At 43.7% G+C, this 25,457-nt stretch overlaps 1 protein-coding gene across 1 annotated transcript in view; it reads right to left on the bottom strand.

Annotated features, from left to right (window-relative positions):
* The window catches only part of reck (reversion-inducing-cysteine-rich protein with kazal motifs), a 317,351-nt gene that overhangs the window by 4,661 nt on the left and 287,233 nt on the right, over positions 1-25,457 (bottom strand). Inside the window, 4 exon segments of the mRNA XM_038809800.1 lie at positions 13,116-13,271; positions 14,416-14,489; positions 16,396-16,603; positions 24,828-25,023. Coding sequence (XP_038665728.1) covers positions 13,116-13,271; positions 14,416-14,489; positions 16,396-16,603; positions 24,828-25,023 — 634 coding nt within the window.

Below are 25,457 nucleotides of genomic sequence, written 5' to 3'. Positions count from 1 at the left end.
CAGGAATCACAGGCCATTGATGGGTATGTAACCAACAATCAGAATGGGGTGGAATCATCCAGGGGGTGGAGGAGTTGCATTACTGGTCAGAGAGGATATCACAGCTGTGCTGAAGGAGGGCACTATGGAGGACTCGAGCAGTGAGGTGATATGGGCAGAGCTCAGAAATAGGAAGGGTGCGGTAACATTGTTGGGGCTGTACTACAGACCTCCCAACAGCGAGCGTGAGATAGAGGTACAAATATGTAAACAGATTATGGAAAGATGTAGGAGCAACAGGGTGGTGGTGAAAGGAAGATTTCAATTTTCCCAACATTGACTGGGATACACTTAGTATCAGAGGTCTAGATGGAGCAGAATTTGTAAGGAGCACCCAGGAGGGTTTTCTAGAGCAGTATGTAAATAGTCCAACTCGGGAAGTCGGGGATTACTTTGGGAATAGTGATCTCAATTCCGTAAGTTTTAGAATACTCATGGACAAAGACAAGAGTGGTCCTGAAGGAAGAGTGCTAAACTGGGGAGCACGGTAGCAGGTGGTTAGCATAAATGCTTCACAGCTCCAGGATCCCAGGTTCGGTTCCCGGCTGGGTCACTGTCTGTGTGGAGTCTGCACGTCCTCCCCGTGTGTGCGTGGGTTTCCTCCGGGTGCTCCGGTTTCCTCCCACAGTCCAAAGATGTGCGGGTTAGGTGGATTGGCCATGCTAAATTGCCCGTAGTGTCCTAAAAAAGTAAGGTTAGGGGGGGGGGGGTAGTTGGGTTACGGGTATAGGGTGGATACGTGGGTTTGAGTAGGGTGATCATTGCTCGGCACAAAATCGAGGGCCGAAGGGCCTGTTCTGTGCTGTACTGTTCTATGGGGGAAGGCCAACAATACCAAAATTTGGCAGGAGCTGGGGAATGTGGATTGGGAGCAGCTGTTTGAAGGTAAATCTACATTTGATAGGTGGGAGGCTTTTAAGGAGAGGTTGATTAGAATGCAGGACTGGCATGTCCCTGTGAAAATTAGGGATAGAAATAGCAAGATTAGGGAGCCATGGATGACAGGTGAAATTGTGAGACTAGCTAAGAGGAAAAAGGAAGCATAGATAAGGTCTAGGCGACTGAAGACAGACAAAGCTTTGGAAGAATATTGAGAATGTAGGACCAATCTGAAACGAGCAATCAAGAGGGCTGAAAGGGGTCATGAAATATCTTTAGCAAACAGGGTTAAGGAAAATCCCAAAGCCTTTTATTCATATATAAGGAGCAAGAGGGTAACTAGGGAAAGGGATGGCCCTCTCAAGGACAAAGGAGGAAAGTTATGCGTGGAGTCAGAGAAAATGGATAAGATTCTTAACGAGTACTTTGCATTGGTATTCACCGAGGAGAGGGACGTGACGGATGTTGAGGCTAGGGATAGATGTTTGATTACTCTAGGTCAAGTCAGCACAAAGAGATAGGATGTGCTGGGTATTCTAAAAGGCATTAAGGTGGACAAGTCCCCAGGTCCGGATGGGATCTATCCCAGGATCCAACAGCACGGTAGCATTGTGGATAGCACAATCGCTTCACAGCTCCAGGGTCCCAGGTTCGATTCCGGCTTGGGTCACTCTCTGTGCGGAGTCTGCACATCCTCCCCGTGTGTGCGTGGGTTTCCTCCGGGTGCTCCGGTTTCCTCCCACAGTCCAAAGATGTGCAGGTTAGGTGGATTGGCCATGATAAATTGCCCTTAGTGTTGGGTGGGGTTACTGGGTTATGGGGATAGGGTGGAGGTGTTAACCTTGGGTAGGGTGCTCTTTCCAGGAGCCGGTGCAGACTCGATGGGCCGAATGGCCTCCTTCTGCACTGTAAATTCTATGTAAATCTATCTATGTAAAACTATGTAGGATACTGAAGGAAGTGAGAGAGGAAATAGCTGGGGCTTTAACAGATATCTTTGCAGCATCCTTGAACAAGGGTGAGGTACCGGAGGACTGGAGAATTGCTAATGTTGTCCCCTTGTTTAAGAAGGGTAGCAGGGATAATCCAGGTAATTATAGACTGGTGAGCCTGACGTCAATGGTAGGGAACCTGCTGGAGAAGATACTGAGGGATAGGATCTATTCCCATTTGGAAGAAAATGAGCTTATCAGTGATAGGCAACGTGGTTTTGTGCAGGGACGGTCATGCTTTACCAACTTTTAAAAAAATGTTAAAATTTATTTTTTAATTTTTTATAAATTTAGAGTACCCAATTAATTTTTTCCAATTAAGGGGCAATTTAGCATGGCCAATCCACCTACCTTGCACATCTTTGGGTTGTGGGGGCGAAACCCACGCAAACATGGGGAGAATGTGCAAACTCCACACGGACAGTGACACAGAGCCGAACCTGGGACCTCGGCGCCGTGAGGCAGCAGGGCTAACCCACTGCGTCACCGTGCTGCCCTTGCTTTACCAACTTAATAGAATTCTTTGAGGAAGTGTCAAAGTTCATTGATGAGGGAAGGGCTATAGATGTCATATACATGGACTTCAGGAAGACATTTGATAAGGTTCCCCATGGTTGGTTGTTGGAGAAAGTGAAGTCTCATGGGGTCCAGGGTGTACTAGCTCGATGGATAAAGAACTGGCTGGCAACAGGACTCCACGCACAACTTCCCACTAATGTCTTTGACCCTAGTCATTCTTTTATTCCTGACATACCTATAGAAAGCTTTAGGGTTTTCCTTGATCCTAGATACGAGCTAGATGGATAAAGAACTGGCTGGGCAACAGCAGAGTGTACTCGTGGAAGGAAGTTTCTCAAAATGGAGAACTGTGACCAGTGGTGTTCCACAGGGATCCATGCTGGGACCACTGGAGAGTTGGGAGGAGAAATGGCAGATGGAGTTCAATCCAGGCAAATGCGAGGTGATGCATTTTGGAAGATCCAATTCAAGAGTGAACTATACGGTAAATGAAAAAGCCCTGGGGAAAATTGATGTACAGAGAGATCTGGGAGTTCAGGTCCATTGTACCCTGAAGGTGGCTGCGCAGGTCGATAGAGTGGTCAAGGCGGCATGCTTTCCTTCATCGGAAACGGTATCGAGTACAAGAGTTGGCAGGTCATGTTACAGTTGTATAAGACTTTGATTCAGCCACATTTGGAATACTGCGTACAGTTCTGGTCGCCACATTACCAAAAGGATGTGGATGCCTTGGAGAATTGAGGTCTACAAAATCATGAGAGGTATAGACTGGGTGGATAGCAAGAAGTTTTTTCCCCCAGAGTAGGGAACTCAATTACTGGGGGTCACGAGTTCAAGGTGAGAGGGGAAAATTTTCAGGGAGATACGCGTGGAAAGTTCTTTACGCAGAGGGTGGTGGGTGCCTGGAACGCAATGCCGGAGGAGGTGGTAGAGGCGGGCACGATAGCGTCATTTAAGATGTATTTAGACAGATACATGAATGGGCAGGGAGCAGAGGGATACAGATCCTTAGAAAATAGGCGACAGTTTTAGATAGAGGATCTGGATTGGCGCAGGCTTGGAGGGCCATAGGGCCTGTTCCTGTGCTGTAATTGCTCTTTGTTCTTTGACTGGACATGGACCCATAAATGGAACCTGACAAGTCTGGTAGAGGAAGTTAAAAAGAACCCGCAGTGGTGGGGCTCACTCCCACTCACCCTCTCAGGGAGGATACAGACGATGAACATACTGCCCAAGAGGAGAAATGTGGGAGGCCTGGCCCGAAGCTACAGTTCTACCACTGGGCGGCCACTTCAGAAAGAGCACGGGGATGGGTCAAGGGACTGGCAGTATAGTACGTGAGGATGGAGAAGGGTTCCTGTACAGGGACATCCCTCTGAGCTCTAGTCACAGCTGCACTCCCAACCCCCCGCCAAATACCCGAGGAGTCCAGTGGTAGTAGCCACACTACGAAAGTGGTACCTAATCAGGCAACAATTCGGTCTAACCGAAATGTCCACCATGGCCCCCATCTGCAACAACCATAGGTTCACTCCCGCAATAATGTACGCCACCTTCAAAAGGTGGAGACAGGGTGAGGGGACTCTGTCGGTTAGGGACATGTACATGGGCAATAGAATAGCGACCCCGGGGGGAACTCACTGAGAGATGCCAGCTACCAAGAGGAAACAAACTGAGATACATTCAAGGCAAAAGCTTCCTCTGCAAAGAAACAACGACGTACCCCCAGATCCCAGCACACTCACGAGCAGAAAGACTGCTGAACCCGGGCGACCTAGGGGAGGGGAACAGTGGGGACATGCATGGGTGACTGCTGGAGGAGGTACGTCCCCCCCCTGACCAGACAAGGAAAAATGGGAGGAGGAACTAAGCATAGAGATATGCTTATATTGAAGCACTGCATAGGGCGAACTTCACCTCCAGATGTGCAGGGCGGAGCCTAATGCAGCTCAAAGTGGTGCACAGAGTGCACCTAACCAGAACTCGAATGAGCTGGTTATTCCCGGCGGTGGAGGTAAATGCGCACGGAGCCGCATTATATTATTGTTAAGTAACAAAAGGTTATTTGTATTAAATTTATAAATCCGGTGACCTACAGTTTATTGGGCTCAGCCAAGGTCCTCGGGTATTTTAAAATGACATCTAATTTTACTTGTGTTGCGACTCGGAGTCAAGTGGGGCTGGAATTGACCATACACTAACCAAGGGTGTTGTAACAATACACATTACCAAAAGGGGTAGAGGCCAAGGCTGCCCCAATACAAATTTTAAAAAATTGTCCACTGCAGATTCGAGTTTAATCCATTTAAGGCACAAGGATGGTTGATTAACTGTTGTTCTCTCACACAGAATAAGTACTCAGTTTGAGAGTCACAACCTTTGCAAACCTATTTTGGTTGAAGTGCCCTTTTCAAATGGATTAGTAACCACAAAGCCCCACCTATATTGTAATACTCATAACATAATGATGCAACATATAAACACTGTTTTAACAATCTTTTTGAGAAAACAGATATTTAATTACAGTTATCAGTGAGATGGGTGCACCTACTTCTTTATCATTGGTGTGGTGTTTTTGCTGCACTCTACTCTTGCCTCCTGGTTTGCACTAAGCTCACCTCATTATTACTTTCATATAATTTTATTTCTTTTTGAAAAGTCTCCATGGACCCCAATCACTGCACTAAAGCACATTAACCATCGGTGTGTTTGGGCGGCACAGTGACGCATTGGTTAGCACTGTTGCCTCACGGTGCTGAGGGCCAGGGTTCAATCCCAGACCCGGGTCACTGTCTGTGTGGAATTTGCACATTCTCCCCATATCTAAGTGAGTTTCAAAGAACAAAGAACAAAGAGAAGTACAGCAAAGGAACAGGCCCTTCGGCCCTCCAAGCCTGCGCCGACCATGCTGCCCATCTAAATTAAAATCTTCTACACTTCCGGGGTCCGTACCTTCTATTCCCATCCTATTCATGTATTTGTCAAGATGCCCCTTAAACGTCACTATCGTCCCTGCTTCCACCACCTCCTCCAGTAGCGAGTTCCAGGCACCCACTACCCTCTGTGTAAAAAACTTGCCCCGTGCCTCTCCTCAAAACCTTGCCCCTCGCACCTTAAATCTATGCCCCCTAGTAATTGACCCCTCTGTCCTGGGAAAAAGTCTCTGACTATCCAAATGATGTCAATTGAGTGCTTTCAGCCCCACAACCCAAAGATGTGCAAGTTAGAGGGATTGGCCATGCTAAACTGCCCCTTAATTGGAAATAAATAATAAATTTAAAAAAACATCAGTGTGTTTGTATGACAAATGTGTTGGAACAGCAAAAGCAGTAAAAGCCAACTGCAGTTAAATACTACAGAGGTTGAAGAGGACAAATAATGCAAATAATCAGAGAGATGTTGCAGGGATGAGGGACTTCGTTATGAGGGATAGATTAAAGATAGATCAAAGAAACTAGGCCTATTCTTCTCAGAAGAGGTTAAGCAGAGATTGGCTTTTTTCTGCACTGTGATTGTTTTGTGATTCTGGAACTCATTGCATGAAAGGGTGATAGAAGCAGGAACCCTCACAACATTTATGGAGCATTTGGATGAGCACCACTTGAAATTAGAATAATAATCTTTATTAGTGTCACAAGTAGGCTGACATTAACACTCAAATTAAGTTACTGTGAAAATCCTCTAGTCGCCATGCTCAGGCGCCTGTTCCGGTACACTGAGGGAGAATTCAGAATGTCCAATTCACCTAACAAGCACGTTTTTCAGGACTTGTGGGAGGAAACCGGAGCACCCGGAGGAAACCCACGCAGACACGCACAAAACATGCAGACTCTGCACAGTGACCCAAGCCGGGAATCGAACCCAGGTTCCTGGCACTGTGAAGTAACAGTGCTAACCATTGTGCTACCATACCGCCCATAGCATTATGGAAGTTACAGATCAAGTGCTGGAAAATGGGATTAGCATAGATAGGTACTTTTATTTTTAAATTTAGAGTACCCAATTAATTTTTTCCAATTTAAGGGGCAATTTAGCGTGACCAATCCACCTAGCCTGCACATCTTTGGATTGTGGGGGCAAAACCCACACAAACACGGGGCGAATGTGCAAACTCCATACCGAAAGTGACCTAGAGCCGGGATCGAACCTGGGACTTTAGCGCCGTGAGGCAACAGGGCTAACCCACTGCGCCACCGTGCTGCCCATAGATAGATACTTGATGGCTGGCGTAGGCACAATGGCCAAAGGGCCTTTTTATTGCTGTAAAATTCTATGACTATGAGTCGAACAGCTCTAAGAGCTTTGTGACGATAGCAATAAGTTCAATAGTCTCACTTCCTCAGAGTAAGAGGAGACATACATGGATCACTTAGTCTGGAACTTCTTACTAGGCATGGAGAACAACCACCATAAGCTTCCAAAATCAGAGATAACCTCCACCAGATAAGATTTACAAACAAACCTGATTAAAATCTTCATGAGCCCCCCCGATGGACCTTGTATCTGATCAGAAACATTATAAACTCTGCATTTGGTGCATGTCATGGTTGCTATATTGTTGAAAAAGGGCAAGTTTGATCCTTGACAAATTCTACATTGTAATTCCCCAATTCTAGTCCTCCTCTAGGGCTCCTCACTCAAGCTAATCCAGATGGTGCAGCACAATCTGTGTTCTATTCAACTTTTGAGTTGAGATTTAGATCACACATCCATCACCAAGACCACCTCTTCCACTTCTTCATTGTTGTCTGATTTTTTTCCCCTCTCCTTCACTCTACTGGCATTGAATGCCCACAATTGATATATTTTATCACCTCCAGATTCAACTTCTCCAGTAACCGTATATACTTCCAGAGGTCCATCCTGTTCAATCTTCAACACACAGAGCTCAGATGCACCGCTCCACTTTAAAATCCATCCACTCATTATTATTGTTTTCATTGATATCTATGAAATACCCATCCCTCAATACATTAATTTTAAAATCCTCATCCTTGTTAATAAATCTCTTTGTGGCGTTGGTCCACCTAACACTTCCATGACCTGCTCTTCAATGACTGAATTACTCCACAAAGCCTCTCCCTCATCGGTTAGGAAGTTGTCAGCCATCACGGTTATGCATTTTAAAACACTTTTCTGAACCCCTACATTCATCTTTCCCCAATTTAAAAAGGCACCTTTACATTTTCCTGTTTGACCTTGTCTCCCTAACTCTTCGTTTCAATTTGTCAATCAAATATCTCATCAAAAGCTGATAAATAAGGGCAAATTTTAGCCCATTACTGTCTTTTGTCCAATTAATTTGTGATGTACACCCCATTCACTATCTTAAACATTCACTTCCTCCACCACCAGCACAGTGACAACAGTGTTTGCCAACTACAAGATGCACTGCAGCAACTCATTAAAAATCCGTTGACATCGCCTTTTAAACTTGTGATCTCCATCACCTAGCACAACAAGGACAACAAGATGCATGGAAATACCATCTCCTCCATGTCACACACCATCCTGACATGGAAATGTATCACCATACTTTTATCGTCCTTGGATGAAAATTTTGGAACTCCATACAAGACATGGGTTGCAAGAGATTCAGAAAGGCAGTTCACCACCACTTCTTCAAGGGCAAAGTGGGATGGGCAACAAATGTTGGCCCAGCCAGAAATGATCAGCCACCTGGGGAAAATTGATGTACAGAGAGATCTGGGAGTTCAGGTCCATTGTACTCTGAAGGTGGCTGCGCAGGTCGATAGAGTGGTCAAGAAGGCATACGGCATGCTTTCCTTCATGCCGTAGTGGTTTACTAAGGAAGTTGAAGCACTTGTCAAGAGGAAGAAGAAGGCTTATGTTAGGATGAGACATGAAAGCTCAGTTAGGGCACTTGAGAGTTACAAGTTAGCCAGGAAGGACCTAAAGGGAGAGTTAAGCAGAGCGAGGAGAGGACACGAAAAGTCGTTGGCGGATAGGATCAAGGAAAACCCTAAGGCTTTCTATAGGTATATCAGGAACAAAACAACGACTAGAGTAAGGGTTTATAATCATCTTGAAAAGAACAAGTTGATTAGCGATACTCAACACGGTTTTGTGAAGGGTAGGTCATGCCTCACAAACCTTATTGAGTGTTTTGAGAAGGTGACCAAACAGGTGGATCAGGGTAAAGCTGTTGATGTGGTGTATATGGATTTCAGTACGGCGTTTGATAAGGTTCCCCACGGTAGGATATTGCAGAAAATAAGGAAGTATGGAATTGAAGGTGATTTAGCGGTTTGGATCAGTAATTGGTTAGCTGAAAGAAGACAGAGGGTGGTGGTTGATGGCAAATGTTCATCCTGGAGTTCAGTTACTAGTGGTGTACCGCAAGGATCTGTTTTGGGGCCACTGCTGTTTGTCATTTTTATAAATGACCTGGAAGAGGGCGTAGAAGGATGGGTTAGTAAATTTGCAGATGACACGAACTTCGGTGGAGTTGTGGATAGTGCTGAAGGATGTTATAGGATACAGAGGGACATAGATAAGCTGCAGAGCTGGGCTGAGAGGTGGCAGATGGAGTTTAATGCGGAAAAGTGTGAGGTGGTTCACTTTGGAAGGAGTAACAGGAATGCAGAGTACTGGGCTAATGGCAAGATTCTTGGTAGTGTAGATGAACAGAGAGATCTCGGCATCCAGGTACATAAATCCCTGAAAGTTGCCACCCAGGTTAATAGGGCTGTTAAGAAGGCATATGGTGTGCTAGCCTTTATAAGCAGGGGGATTGAGTTTCGGAACCACAAGGTCATGCTGCAGCTGTACATAACTCTGGTGCGGCCGCACCTGGAGTACTGCGTGCAGTTCTGGTCACCACATTATAGGAAGGATGTGGAAGCTTTGGAAAGGGTTCAGAGGAGATTTACTAGGATGTTGCCTGGTATGGAGGGAAGGTCTTACGAGGAAAGGCTCAGGGAATTGAGGTTGTTTTCGTTAGAGAGGAGAAGGCTGAGAGGTGACTTAATAGAGACATATAAGATAGTCAGAGGGTTAGATAGGGTGGACAGTGAGAGTCTTTTTCCTCGGATGGTGATGACCAACACGAGGGGACATAGCTTTAAATTGAGGGGTGGTAGATATAGGACAGATGTCAGAGGCAGTTTCTTTACTCAGAGAGTAGTAGGGGTGTGGAACGCCCTGCCTGCAACAGTAATAGACTCGCCAACTTTAAGGGCATTTAAGTGGTCACTGGATAGACATATGGATGAAAATGGAATAGTGTAAATCAAATAGGCTTCAGATGGTTTCACAGGTCGGCGCAATATCGAGGGCCGAAGGGCCCGTACTGCGCTGTAGTGTTCTATGTTCATCGGAAGGAGTATTGAGTACAAGAGTTGGCAGGTCATGTTACAGTTGTATAAGACTTTGGTTCGGCCACATTTGGAATACTGCGTACAGTTCTGGTCGCCACATTACCAAAAGGATGTGGATGCTTTGGAGAAGGTGCAGAGGAGGTTCACCAGGATGTTGCCTGGTATGGAGGCCGCTAGCTATGAAGAGAGGTTGAGTAGATTAGGATTATTTTCATTAGAAAGAAGGAGGTTGAGAGGGGACCTCATTGAGGTCTACAAAATCATGAGAGGTATAGACAGGGTGGATAGCAAGAAGCTTTTTCCCAGAGTGGGGGACTCAATTACTAGGGGTCACGAGTTCAAGTGAGAGGGAAAGGTTTAAGGGAGATATGCGTGGAAAGTTCTTTGCGCAGAGGGTGGTGGGTGCCTGGAACGCATTGCCGGCGGAGGTGGTAGAGGCGGGCACGATAGTGTCATTTAAGATATATCTAGACAGATACATGAATGGGCAGGGAGCAGAGGGATACAGATCCTTAGAAAATAGGCGACAGTTTTAGATACAGGATCTGGATTGGTGCAGGCTTGGAGGGCCGAAGGGCCTGTTCCTGTGCTGTAATTGTTCTTTGTTCTTATGATCTAAAATAATGGTAAAACAGGGTAGTTGTTATGGGAGACTTTAACTTTCCAAATATTGACTGGAAAAGATATAGTTCGAGTACATTAGATGGGTCATTCTTTGTACAATGTGTGCAGGAGGGTTTCCTGACACAATATGTTGACAGGCCAACAAGAGGCGAGGCCACATTGGATTTGGTTTTGGGTAATGAACCAGGCCAGGTGTTAGATCTGGAGGTAGGTGAGCACTTTGGAAACAGTGACCACAATTCGGTGACCTTTACGTTAGTGATGGAAAGGGATAAGTATACCCCGCAGGGCAAGAGTTATAGCTGGGGGAAGGGCAATTATGATGCCATTAGACATGACTTAGGATGTGTTGGTTGGAGAAGTAGGCTGCAAGGGTTGGGCACACTGGATATGTGGAGCTTGTTCAAGGAACAGCTATTGCATGTTCTTGATAAGTACGTACCAGTCAGGCAGGGAGGAAGGGGTCGAGCGAGGGAACCGTGGTTTACCAAAGAAGTGGAATCTCTTGTTAAGAGGAAGAAGGAGGCCTATGTGAAGATGAGGCATGAAGTTTCAGTTGGGGCGCTTGATAGTTACAAGGAAGCGAGGAAGGATCTAAAGAGAGAGCTGAGACGAGCAAGGAGGGGACATGAGAAGTCTTTGGCAGGTAGGATCAAGGAAAACCCAAAAGCTTTCTATAGGTATGTCAGGAATAAAAGAATGACTAGGGTAAGAGTAGGGCCAGTCAAGGACAGTGGTGGGAAGTTGTGTGTGGAGGCTGAGGAGATAAGCGAGATACTAAATGAATACTTTTCGTCAGTATTCACTCAAGAAAAAGATAATATTGTGGAGGAGAATGCTGAGACCCAGGCTATTAGAATAGATGGCATTGAGGTGAGTAGGGAAGAAGTGTTGGCAATTCTGGACAAGGTGAAAATAGATAAGTCCCCGGGGCCGGATGGGATTTATCCTAGGATTCTCTGGGAAGCCAGGGAAGAGATTGCTGAGCCTTTGGCTTTGATTTTTAGGTCATCATTGGCTACAGGAATAGTGCCAGAGGACTGGAGGATGGCAAATGTGGTCCCTTTGTTCAAGAAGGGGAGTAGAGATAACCCCGGTAACTATAGGCCGGTGAGCCTAACGTCTGTGGTGGGTAAAGCCTTGGAGAGGATTATAAAAGATACGATTTATAATCATCTAGATAGGAATAATATGATTAGGGATAGTCAGCATGGTTTTGTGAAGGGTAGGTCATGCCTCACAAACCTTATCGAGTTCTTTGAGAAGGTGACTGAACAGGTAGACGAGGGTAGAGCAGTTGATGTGGTGTATATGGATTTCAGTAAAGCGTTTGATAAGGTTCCCCATGGTCGGCTATTGCAGAAAATACGAAGGCTGGGGATTGAGGGTGATTTAGAGATGTGGATCAGAAATTGGCTAGTTGAAAGAAGACAGAGAGTGGTAGTTGATGGGAAATGTTCAGAATGGAGTTCAGTTACGAGTGGCGTACCACAAGGATCTGTTCTGGGGCCGTTGCTGTTTGTCATTTTTATAAATGACCTAGAGGAGGGCGCAGAAGGATGGGTGAGTAAATTTGCAGACGACACTAAAGTCGGTGGAGTTGTAGACAGTGCGGAAGGATGTTGCAGGTTACAGAGGGACATAGATAAGCTGCAGAGGTGGGCTGAGAGGTGGCAAATGGAGTTTAATGTGGAGAAGTGTGAGGTGATTCACTTTGGAAAGAATAACAGAAATGTGGAATATTTGGCTAATGGTAAAATTCTTGGCAGTGTGGATGAGCAGAGGGATCTCGGTGTCCATGTACATAGATCCCTGAAAGTTGCCACCCAGGTTGATAGGGTTGTGAAGAAGGCCTATGGTGTGTTGGCCTTTATTGGTAGAGGGATTGAGTTCCGGAGCCATGAGGTCATGTTGCAGTTGTACAAAACTCTAGTACGGCCGCATTTGGAGTATTGCGTACAGTTCTGGTCGCCTCATTATAGGAAGGACGTGGAAGCTTTGGAACGGGTGCAGAGGAGATTTACCAGGATGTTGCCTGGTATGGAGGGAAAATCGTATGAGGAAAGGCTGATGGACTTGAGGTTGTTTTCGTTAGAGAGAAGAAGGTTAAGAGGTGACTTAATAGAGGCATACAAAATGATCAGAGGGTTAGATAGGGTGGACAGCGAGAGCCTTCTCCCGCGGATGGAGGTGGCTAGCACGAGGGGACATAGCCTTAAATTGAGGGGTAATAGATATAGGACAGAGGTCAGAGGTGGGTTTTTTATGCAAAGAGTGGTGAGGCCGTGGAATGCCCTACCTGCAACAGTAGTGAACTCGCCAACATTGAGGGCATTTAAAAATTTATTGGATAAGCATATGGATGATAAGGGCATAGTGTAGGTTAGATGGCCTTTAGATTTTTTTTCCATGTCGGTGCAACATCGAGGGCCGAAGGGCCTGTACTGCGCTGTATCGTTCTATGTTCTATGCTCAAGTAACTGAATGTCCTACCCGTTTCTGTGTTTGGAGGTGTGACATCTCTAAGGAAACACTTTTAGGTGTATTACCTTTAAAAAGCAATCTCACACACTAAATGCAACCTTTAAGTATACAGAAAAATATATTAAATGCACCTTAAATCGCCTTGAACAATTGGATATGTATATATATTTTTTCTGTATTACATAAAAATAACTACAAAGTTAAAAGAAATAAAAGGTACACAATATTTAAAACATACTTGAAGTGTCGTTGGATCTTGATCTATTGGAATGATGAGGATCACAAGGTCAGACTCGATACTTAGGTATCCAAAAACATCACACTGAGGTACTGAAACGTGGAGGCGCAAGGCGTAAATGATGTCGTGTACAGACACTGGTCTGCCCTCATTTAACTGCAAGGAAAAATAAATGCTCAATATGGAAAATGTGCATAATTTCAGTAACAAATTACAAAATAATTCTCAAACGATCCTGTGGTAATCAACTGCTTTTTTAATAAACGTCACGTATCAAGCTTCTGAACCTTTGGCTGCAGCCGGTACTTGGGGGCCAATGAGGTTGTGGTAGAGATTAGCCAATGGCTAATCGGATGTTGGAGGGGTTGAACAGCCTATTCTTGTTCCGATGTTCCCATGAGGAAGAACATTCTGTTTTTTCAATAACCTGTCATTTATATAAGGATCTACCTATTATCAACAATGGAATTTACTTTCTTTCTGCCTCACTTCAAACAAAAACAACCACAAAAGCAATGTCATCATTCAGCACCTTCATTGGAGCCTTTTTAGTTAGTCAACTGGCCTTAGTCTGTAATCAATTTATCAACTCAAAAATATTGAACCTGAACAGGGCGTAAAATTCCATTCTATCGAAGTCGACATTATCTTTAATATGGTCTGATTACAACATGTTTATAAACCAAATCTATATTAAAGGCCCTGGCATCAATACATTTCCCAATGAATTAAGTATACTATACTGGAATGGTTTCATTCATATGAGCCCAATAGAGAGAATAAGTTTTAATAAAAAACGTCAGTGGCAGGATTCGCCGTTTCTGTTGGCGCCAATGCAGAATTTGTGGACTTTCATGACAGAAAAACTAGCACCGCAACTGGACTGATTCCGCTACTATTAAGGATCTAGCACCGACGCCACATGGAACACAATCGATTCTAATGAGAATCGGTGCTGGATTCACTGATTGACACCCAAAGGCTCACAAGCTGCAGCCGCATACAAACAATTCTCCCCCTACTCACACCATTCCAGCAAACAAATGGCAGCGAGTAGAGCAGCTCCAAGATTAACAGGCCCTCTTGGACACGGTGGAGGAGATGCAGATGACCCTGTACCCCGGCATGGGAAGGAGGCTGCCAGCCACCGCCGTTTGTCATGCCTGGGCGCAGGTGGCAGAGGCCGTGTGGTCACACCATCCGGACCGGCCAGCAGTGCCGAAAAAAAATGGCATGACCTCCTCAATGATACTCTGAATCAAAATGAAGGCATTTGCTTTAATTTGTATTCATGAATTACCTTAGCAAGGCTGTCCAACTGATCTTTGCTCCATAGAACCCGCAGCATTCCAGCACACAGTGGGCAACAGGCTCCTAAAAAATATCAACACTTAAGTCTATGTACCAATTTTATCTAAAAGCAATATATTTTTACTGACTATAACATTCAAACTTTCAGTGAATCGTTGTTAAAGTGCTTTTTGGTGTAAACCAGTATGAGAAACTTGGGCTCAGATGTAAAGGATCACCAGGACAAAGTGCATAGAGGAAAATCTGGCAAATCTCACTTAATTTCCCATCAATTCATTTGAATGGATAGAGCCAGTAAGGCTTTGTTTCAGGCTCCATAAATCTTCTCTGGAAAATTTTTATCCATGTGTTCCACCCAGCAAGCCTTTACATGAAGCATCATAAAAGAGAATTTACCAAGCTGAAATACCCATTGTATGGTTATATGACACGCACTAACAGATTCAAAAACAGCTTCTTCCCCGATGTTACCAGACCCTCTTATGGACTAAACTGATCTCTTCACACATCTTGTCTACTGATGCGAACACTCCATATGCTTCACCCATTGCCTGTGTATATAGTTTTACATTATGTATTTATGCAAAATGGATCGGATTTGATGGCGGGCTCCCAAAGATTTGGATGGCTTTTTTCAAAGTCAGATCTTCTCAAGATCTGACTTTGGAGTACATCTGAAGAGTATCATTGGCCACTCCCACGACTATTCGGTCTCTTATGAGCTCTGACTCAAGGCCACCATAGTCACAGCCTTCAGCCAATCTGTATAACACATTTATGAAAAAGTCTATGAGTTCCCCAGGCTTTTGGACTCTCATTAAATTTTGCGAGCTTCAAAATTTTATTGTTTCTTTGATTAAAGCAGTGTCAAAGTACTTTGTGATTTTCAGAGTTATCAGAAGATTAATTCATTCCTTGTCTAGTAATTATGTTGTCAGCTATTGGACAGACTGAATATAATGTGTACTCACTTGTTTAGCCTCTGTTTTCTTATTCAAGCGTGATACTATCATACAACTTAAAAATCACCCTCTCCACATCACCCAACTTTGCACCTGGTCTGGCAGTGTTGGTTTACCATCCATGGCTGTTTTCAGCACAGGAAAGTACAGCTTTAAATTTTAGGATTTGCTGGGCTCCCGTTGTGATAAAGGAGCAGTTTTAATCTTCAGCAATTCTTCAGGAAATCTTTTGATCAAATTGCACAGGCCAGTTAGTTATTTTCCTGAGTTTGGAGAATCGCATTGCAGCTGATGCTTTAGAAAAGTTTCTCCACTTGTGCGCAGTTGTCATGTGTTCGTGCGGCAACACTGGATCCGGGCTGCAACATTCCTCAAACCGTGCTCGTCAAACAATCGTCTGCCAGTGCTGCCTGATTAACGTGCTGAATTTAAAAGCTAATTTCAGGCTTTTTTTTTTGAGTCTGCTCACCCTTGTGATTTGGCTGGGGCCTTGGACTCCGCTTTCAATCAAGCCTCACAACTGCCACATTCTCTAATGGACCTTCTATGCTGCATAGCAGATCTTTCTTCTGTCCCTCAGCCTCCATGTAATGGAGCTTCTTAGGCAACCTCCAGCTGTGTATTCAAGCTCTTCAAGTTAGGTTTACCTCTTAGGCCGCATGGTTGTTTGCCAAGTCATGAAGAGTTTTTGTGGTTGGACAATGACCGTTGATTAATAACACAACTATATACATATGTACCTTATTCAGTCCTGAACAAGTGCTATCTTCATGCCAACTTCTACCAGACCCACCACTACTGTCATGTGATTCTCTACACTATAATGTGGGTGATACTGTTTCCCCAAACCCACATTAACTCTTACAATCCTGAACATCCTAATACTACAACGTCCATTCACATGGGGTGGGGTCAGATTTGTGGAGATATAGGTGAACATTCAGCAGAGATGAACCGAAAAAAAAATCAAATTTCTAGTTCTAGAAAAGGTTAAGATTTTTCTTTACCCGGTGGAGTGACAGGCTTGCATCCATCGCTGGGGAGCACTGAACATGTGACAGATGAGCACTCGGGATGAGAATTGCAATCAGAGAGAATGCCGACAGCTTGACAAGGTCCAGTATAGTCCACTGCCACACGATCGGAGTAGGCAGCACATACATTATCATAGGTCTCGCCATTATGACCACAGACAGGCTGCTGTCCACAAATATCCTTCACAGAAAATATAAAACCCCAAAACAAAGTTTTCAATAAATGAGTTATTGATGTGGACAATTATGTTTCCATAATATATCTAATACGACCAGTTAAAGGATCCTGGAAATTACATGCACAAAATCTAATCCATGAACAGATCACGTTGAAAATAGTGGAACACAATTTATAGTATTAATGCGGTTCATTGAACATGGGTCCAAAAACCTTTGTAACCAGCCAACATTAGAAATTAAATGAGCTTCATGATATTTTGTGTGGCGTATTGACGCACATGTGAGATAAAAATGGCATGTTGCTCTCTAGAACAGTGACTTTCAAACTAATGTCTGCACTGCACATTCAAACAGCCGGTGGTACATTTGGTACAAGCCAGTAGGTGGAAGTGAAGTGCGGTGATCACTTGTACCGTGCAAAGTGGGCTGGTGATTACACCGAGGTCAGCGTGGATTGAAGGAATGATGGAAGCAACATATAGATTGCCTGCTGGACCCCCAATTTCAAGGCTTGTGAAGGGCATCAGGTTGGTTCTGTCTTACTCAGAGAGGAATTTTTTAGAATACCGCTATTTGAATGTCGACTCATCTCATTGACATCTCAGAAGTATTACACTATATTATAATTTAGATGGGGGACTATCAATCCATTTGAAAAGTGGTCCTTCAGGTCATCTGGGATCTGGGTGAACAAGACAAACAACTGTGTATTATCTTATAACCAATCAGATTGAAGGATTGTGAAATGAACACTGCAAAATCTAAAAACGGAAATATGAATTTGAGTGGGTGAATTCAATGTCAAATCAGTTACCAAAAGAGAAATAATGAAGCAAAGAAAGATTGGATTAAAATAGAGAAAAAAATAGAATAACCGATAGAAGACAGAGAGTTGTGGTGGATGGCAAATATTCAGCCTGGAGCCCAGTTATCAGTGGCGTACCGCAGGGATCAGTTCTGGGTCCTCTGCTGTTTGTGATTTTCATTAACGACTTGGATGAGGGAGTGGAAGGGTGGGTCAGTAAATTTGCAGATGATACGAAGATTGGTGGAGTTGTGGATAGTGAGGAGGGCTGTTGTCGGCTTCAAAGAGACATAGATAGAATGCAGAGCTGGGCTGAGAAGTGGCAGATGGAGTTTAACCCTGACAAGTGTGAGGTTGTCCATTTTGGAAGGACAAATCTGAATGCGGAATACAGGGTTAATGGTAGGGTTCTTGGCAATGTGGAGGAGCAGAGAGATCTTGGGGTCTATGTTCATTGTTCTTTGAAAGTTGCCACTCAAGTGGATAGAGCTGTGAAGAAGGCCTATGGTGTGCTAGCGTTCATTAGCAGAGGGATTGAATTTAAGAGCCGTGAGGTGATGATGCAGCTGTACAAAACCTTGGTCAGGCCACATTTGGAGTACTGTGTGCAGTTCTGGTCACCTCATTTAGGAAGGATGTGGAAGCTTTGGAAAAGGTGCAGAGGAGATTTACCAGGATGTTGCCTGGAATGGAGAGTAGGTCATACGAGGAAAGATTGAGGGTGCTGGGCCTTTTCTCATTGGAACGGAGAAGGATGAGGGGCGACTTGATAGAGGTTTATAAGATGATCAGGGGAATAGATAGAGTAGATAGTCAGAGACTTTTTCCCCGGGTGGAACACACCATTACAAGGGGACATAAATTTAAGATAAATGGTGGAAGATATAGAGGGGATGTCAGAGGTAGGTTCTTTACCCAGAGAGTAGTGGGGGCATGGAATGCACTGCCTGTGGTAGTAGTTGAGTCGGAAAATTTATGGACCTTCAAACGGCTATTGGATAGGTACTTGGATTAGGGTAGAATAAGGGAGTGTAGGTTAACTTCTTAAGGGCAGCACGGTAGCATTGTGGATAGCACAATTGCTTCACAGCTCCAGGGTCCCAAGTTCGATTTCGACTTGGGTCGCTGTCTGTGTGGAGTCTGCACATCCTCCCCGTGACTGCGTGGGTTTCCTCCGGGTACTCCGGTTTCCTCCCACGGTCCAAAGATGTGCAGGTTGGGTGGATTGGCCATGACAAATTGTCCAAAATTCTATGATTAACCTAGGACAAAAGTTCGGCGCAACATCGTGGGCCGAAGGGCCTGTTCTGTGCTGTATTTCTCTATCTCTATCTATCTATCTAAATAAGACTTATAATAGTTAATTTCCAGTGTCAGGAAAGTTGTTTTAAACTTCTGAGTTGAGTTGACTTCATATTTACCATGAAAATACCGGAACTTCACACCTTTCAATTCATTTAAATGAGTCATACGTTACAGCAGACCAGCGGATTTCTGACAGCAACATCTCAGTTTACGCTGCTGTGATAGATGCACTTAATTAACAGTCAAGCGCTGCTAGTCACATTGTTATTTTGGCAGCAATTTTTCTGACATTATATTTAATTAGAAAATGATTTAAAGGTAGAAATCTGATCCAGATATATCTGGCAAAATATAAAACCCCCAAAAAAATAAAAGTACATGTAACAAGAATACTACTGTAATCATTGGGCAGAGTAAACCAAATTCACAGTAATAGTGTGGAGGACAAGTTTATGGAATATATACAAAGTGGTTTTCATGAATAGTATGTTGAGGAACCGATCAGGGAACAGTCATTTTTGGATCTTGTCTTGTCCAGAGGAAATGGTTCAAATAATAACCTTGTTGTTAAAGGCCTCGAGGGAAGATTGACCATAATCTGATTAAATTTTATGCCAAGTTTGAAAGTGATTTAGTTGAGTCCAAAACTGGGGTCTTAAATCTAAGAAAAGTAAATTATGTAGTTATAAGGGGTGAGTTGGCCAAGGTAGATTGGAAAACTACATTCAAAGTTATGATGGTAGGTGAGCAATGGCTAGCATTTAAAGAATTAATACTTTGCAACCAAATATACATTTCTTTGAGGCAACTGTGACCAACAAAAGTTAAATTAGTATTAGATCAAAGGAAAATACTTGTAATGTTGCCTTAAACGAGTGCTAAACCTGAGGATTGGGAGAATTTCAGCAATCAGCAAAGGACCTAGAAATTGTTTCCAAGAGAGAAAGAGAAGAGTAGATTAGCAAGAGACATAAAATTAAATTGTAAACGTTTTTGTAGGTATGCAAGTAGGAAAAGATCAGTTTGAAGTAAATGTGAATCCATTAGAAGCAGAGAAAGGGAAGCAGAGAAAGGTGAATTATGATGAGAGATAAGGAAATGGCAGAGACATTAAATAAGTATCTGGGCTTCATGGGAGAAGACAAAAACATTCTGGAAAAACAGGAAACCAAAGGCCCAGCAAGAATGAGTGAAATAGCATAAATGCTTCACAGCTCCAGGGTCCCAGGTTCGATTCCCGGCTGGGTGGAGTCTGTGTGGAGTCTGCACGTCCTCCCCCTGTGTGCGTGGGTTTCCTCCGGGTGCTCCGGTTTCCTCCCACAGTCCAAAGATGTGCGGGTTAGGTGGATTGGCCATGCTAAATTGCCCGTAGTGTCCTAATAAAAGTAAGGTTAAGGGGGGGTTGTTGGGTTACGGGTATGGGGTGGATACGTGGGTTTGAGTAGGGTGATCATGGCTCGGCACAACATTGAGGGCCGAAGGGCCTGTTCTGTGCTGTACTGTTCTATGTTCTATAAGTTTTTTTTAAAAAGCACTGCAGAAATTAATAAGACTGAATGGTGACAAACCTCCTGAACCAGATGACCTGAATCCTGGGGTTATAAAGACTAATCTGCAGAAACGGTGGATGTATTGGTTTTGATTTTTTAGAATTCCTTAGATTCCAGAGTCGGAACCTGAGGGGCACAAATATCCTGGGGGGGAGATTTGTTAATGCTCTTTGGGGGGGATTAAACTAATTCAGCAGGGGCATGGGAACCTGGATTGTAGTTTTGGGGTACGGGAGATTGAGAATATAGAGGTCAGGAGCACAGATTTGACTTCGCAGGAGGGTGCCAGTGTTCAGGTAGGTGGTTTGAAGTGTGTCTACTTCAATGCCAGGAGTATACGAAATAAGGTAGGGGAACTGGCAGCATGGGTTGGTACCTGGAACTTCGATGTTGTGGCCATTTCAGAGACATGGATAGAGCAGGGACAGGAATGGTTGTTGCAGGTTCCGGGGTTTAGGTGTTTTAGTAAGCTCAGAAAAGGGAGCAAAAGAGGGGGAGGTGTGGCGCTGCTAGTCAAGGACAGTATTACAGTGGCGGAAAGGATGCTAGATGGGGACTCTTCTTCCGAGGTAGTATGGGCTGAGGTTAGAAACAGGAAAGGAGAGGTCACCCTATTGGGAGTTTTCTATAGGCCACCTAATAGTTCTAGGGATGTAGAGGAAAGGATGGCGAAGATGATTCTGGAAAAGAGCGAAAGTAACAGGGTAGTTGTTATGGGAGACTTTAACTTTCCAAATATTGACTGGAAAAGATATAGTTCGAGTACATTAGATGGGTCGTTCTTTGTACAATGTGTGCAGGAGGGTTTTCTGACACAATATGTTGACAGGCCAACAAGAGGCGAGGCCACATTGGATTTGGTTTTGGGTAATGAACCAGGCCAGGTGTTAGATCTGGAGGTAGGCGAGCACTTTGGAAACAGTGACCACAATTCGGTGACCTTTACGTTAGTGATGGAAAGGGATAAGTATACCCCGCAGGGCAAGAGTTATAGCTGGGGGAAGGGCAATTATGATGCCATTAGACATGACTTAGGATGTGTAGGTTGGAGAAGTAGGCTGCAAGGGTTGGGCACACTGGATATGTGGAGCTTGTTCAAGGAACAGCTATTGCATGTTCTTGATAAGTACGTACCAGTCAGGCAGGGAGGAAGGGGTCGAGCGAGGGAACCGTGGTTTACCAAAGAAGTGGAATATCTTGTTAAGAGGAAGAAGGAGGCCTATGTGAAGATGAGCGTGAAGTTTCAGTTGGGGCGCTTAATAGTTACAAGGAAGCGAGGAAGGATCTAAAGAGAGAGCTAAGACGAGTAAGGAGGGGACATGAAAAGTCTTTGGCAGGTAGGATCAAGGAAAACCCAAAAGCTTTCTATAGGTATGTCAGGAATAAAAGAATGACTAGGGTAAGAGTAGGGCCAGTCAAGGACAGTGGTGGGAATTTGTGTGTGGAGGCTGAGGAGATAAGCGAGATACTAAATGAATACTTTTCGTCAGTATTCACTCAGGAAAAAGATAATATTGTGGAGGAGAATGCTGAGACCCAGGCTATTAGAATAGATGGCATTGAGGTGCGTAGGGAAGAAGTGTTGGCAATTCTGGACAAGGTGAAAATAGATAAGTCCCCGGGGCCTGATGGGATTTATCCTAGGATTCTCTGGGAAGCCAGGGAAGAGATTGCTGAGCCTTTGGCTTTGATTTTTCGGTCATCATTGGCTACAGGAATAGTGCCAGAGGACTGGAGGATAGCAAATGTTGTCCCTTTGTTCAAGAAGGGGAGTAGAGATAACCCCGGTAACTATAGGCCGGTGAGTCTAACGTCTGTGGTGGGTAAAGTCTTGGAGAGGATTATAAAAGATACGATTTATAATCATCTAGATAGGAATAATATGATTAGGGATAGTCAGCATGGTTTTGTGAAGGGTAGGTCATGCCTCACAAACCTTATCGAGTTCTTTGAGAAGATGACTGAACAGGTAGACGAGGGTAGAGCAGTTGATGTGGTGTATATGGATTTCAGTAAAGCGTTTGATAAGGTTCCCCACGGTCGGCTATTGCAGAAAATACAGAGGCTGGGGATTGAGGGTGATTTAGAGATGTGGATCAGAAATTGGCTAGTTGAAAGAAGACAGAGAGTGGTAGTTGATGGGAAATGTTCAGAATGGAGTTCAGTTACGAGTGGCGTACCACAAGGATCTGTTCTGGGGCCGTTGCTGTTTGTCATTTTTATAAATGACCTAGAGTAGGGCGCAGAAGGATGGGTGAGTAAATTTGCAGACGACACTAAAGTCGGTGGAGTTGTAGACAGTGCGGAAGGATGTTGCAGGTTACAGAGGGACATAGATAAGCTGCAGAGCTGGGCTGAGAGGTGGCAAATGGAGTTTAATGTGGAGAAGTGTGAGGTGATTCACCGCCACCAGCCAATGATGGACTGCCTCCACTGCCGTAAAACATATGGAGAGTTGCGTGGAAAATCCTGCCCGAGAACAGTTATCAAGAATTGGGATCTGGCAAACATAATACCCACTCTGTGAGAATCAAAGTAGAGGGAATAAAAATAATTTACCAATAGTAGGCAGAAAACTGGAATCTATCATGCAGAATGCGACAGCAGAGTACTTAAATCATAATATGATTCAATAAAGTCAACATGGATGTATGAAAGGGAAATACTGTTTGACAACTGTCAAATGTTTTTGAATATATATCTAGGATGGAAGTAGTGCATTTGCATTTTCACAAAGCATCTATAAAGGTAGCATACAAGAGATTACTCCAGAAAATTAGGACGCATCGGATTGAGCACTGGCTAAATGGGTAAAAAAAATGGAGTAGGAATAAACAGGACATGCTCAGGTTGGTCAATTGTAACAATTAAGTACCTCAAGGATCGGTGCTTGAGCCCAGTCACTTACAATCCACAGTAATGACTTTGATGAGCAGACTGAGTGTATTGTATCGAAGTTTGCTGATGATGCAGTGATGTGGGAAAGTAAGCGGTGGAGGACACATAGAAGATGCAAACGGATATAGATAGAACGGGTGAGTGGGCAAAAACATAATACATATCTGGCAAAGTGTGAAATTATTCACTTTGGTAAGAATAATAAAAAAAACACAATATTTTTGGATGGTGAGAGACTGAGGAAATGTATTTCATTCCAGAGGGATCTGGGTGTCCTTATACGTGAATCAAAGAAAATGAACTTGTACATATAGCATGGAATGAAGGAAGACTAATGGTATGTTCACTTTTGTTGAAAAGGGGCTGGAGTTTCAGAGTAAAAGAGTCTTACTAAAATTGTACAGGTGGGGCCATATCAGGTGTATTATGCACAGTTTTGGTCTTCTTACACAACGACTTATCCTCAGGGAGTCCACTGAAAGTTTACTAGGTGGGTTCCTGGGATGAAGAGAATAGGTTGGGAATTTTGAAGAACGAGAGCAATTTTAATTGTTACATGTTAAATTCTCAAGGGAGCTTTACGGGGGCGATGTTAATGTGCTGTTTCCTCTGGTAAGGGAATCTAAAACATTGTGTCACATTCTCGAATTAGTGGTCAGCCATTTAGGACTGAGCTAAGGAGAACATACTTCACCCAGAGGTCTGAATCTTTGGAATTCTCTACCCCAGAGAGCTATGGATGGACAGTCATTGAATAGATTTTTGGGTACCAAGGAAATTAAGGAATATGGGGACATTGTGGGAAGGTGAAGTTGAGATAGAAGATCAGCTATTATGTTGAATGTTAAGAATAGGCTCAAAATGCAAAATGGCCTATCCCAGTTCCTATTTCTTCTGCTCCTGTCTCCATTTGCTGAACTCACACAGAAGCATATAACAAACCTGTTTTTCCCCTGACAGTGTAAATATCAGGCAGTCTTGTGTAATCCACTTAGAAAGAGCTATGATAAGAATGCAAAAGTAACAGACATGACAATTTCTGATTAAACACATGCAAACTGAATTTAAAATGAATAAACTCAATCAAGTTGACAAAGTATAGATATAACAAACTATTAAAGTTTGATGGAGTATTAAAACCTGAAGTAACAAGAGTTCCTAACATACTGAGGTTGCTATGGAGTCAGGCAGGAATGGAATGAAAATTGGGGTTAGACTTGATTGCAACTACATGATTCCACTGATTTTAATCTAGATTGGGCCCAAGGGGAGGGTGTTTTTATGTAGCCTTCTTTCCAGAAAATGTCAACAAAAGAGGCAAGATTTAATTAACTCATCGACTAGAATTTTGGCCAATCCCACCTCTGGTGTCCCAACATACAATGGACCCCAATGAAGAACGTTAATAGTGCAGTGCTTTTCGAAGTAGTGCCATCGAACTGGCAAGGACCAGGTTTCCTACTGCAGTCAGTCACAGTGCATTCATAACTTCAAGTTCAGGGTGCATTAGAACTACAAACGGACTCATGGTGAATTTTGCAACCCTTGCTCTCAGTAGAGAACTTTGTAGAAACGCAGGATTGTGGAATTAACCCTCAAATGTTCAGATCTAATGATTGCAAAGATAATCCATGGATCAGTACAGTGTGAAATTAGTGTATTCATACCTGGCAAGGCCCCATGTAGGACAGGGATTTGGATCTTTGGTACAAGGCACACCGATTGGAGTATTCCACATTTTCTGTATCACAAACAGGTTCAGGTGGAAGCAGCTCACAATTCATTGATTTTGAGATACACTCGTACTGGTCACATTCGAACAAAGCAATGCTCGTGAGACAAACCTTTGGCTTTGGAATACACCTTTTGAAAACAAAATTTAAACAATTTTGGAAAGCACAGGATTTTACAATTTGAGAAACAAAACAAAAAGAATTTGTCAAATGAAATTCCAGGTGATTATAAAAATAAATTACATATAGCTTTGATACTTGTGAGCAAGGCTGCAGTCATTCTGCTGGACTGATGGAATATTACATAGAACATAGAAAATACAGCACAGAATAGGCCTTTCGGCCCACGATGCTGTGCTGAACTTTTATCCGAGATTAAGAACAAATCAATCTACACCACAGCATTCTACCGTAATCCAATCCAATCCAATCCAAACCTATCCAATAGCCGCTTGAAGGTCCTTAATGTTTCCGACTCAACTACTTCCACAGGCAGTGCATTCCATGCCCCAATTACTCTCTGGGTAAAGAACTTACCTCTGACATCCCTATGTACATTCTATG

This window comes from Scyliorhinus canicula, chromosome 10 (genome assembly GCF_902713615.1).
Source record: "Scyliorhinus canicula chromosome 10, sScyCan1.1, whole genome shotgun sequence".
Taxonomy (NCBI): Eukaryota; Metazoa; Chordata; class Chondrichthyes; order Carcharhiniformes; family Scyliorhinidae; genus Scyliorhinus; species Scyliorhinus canicula.
The sequence above is the reverse complement of the archived record's forward strand: the minus strand, read 5'-3'. Positions and strand labels throughout refer to the sequence as shown.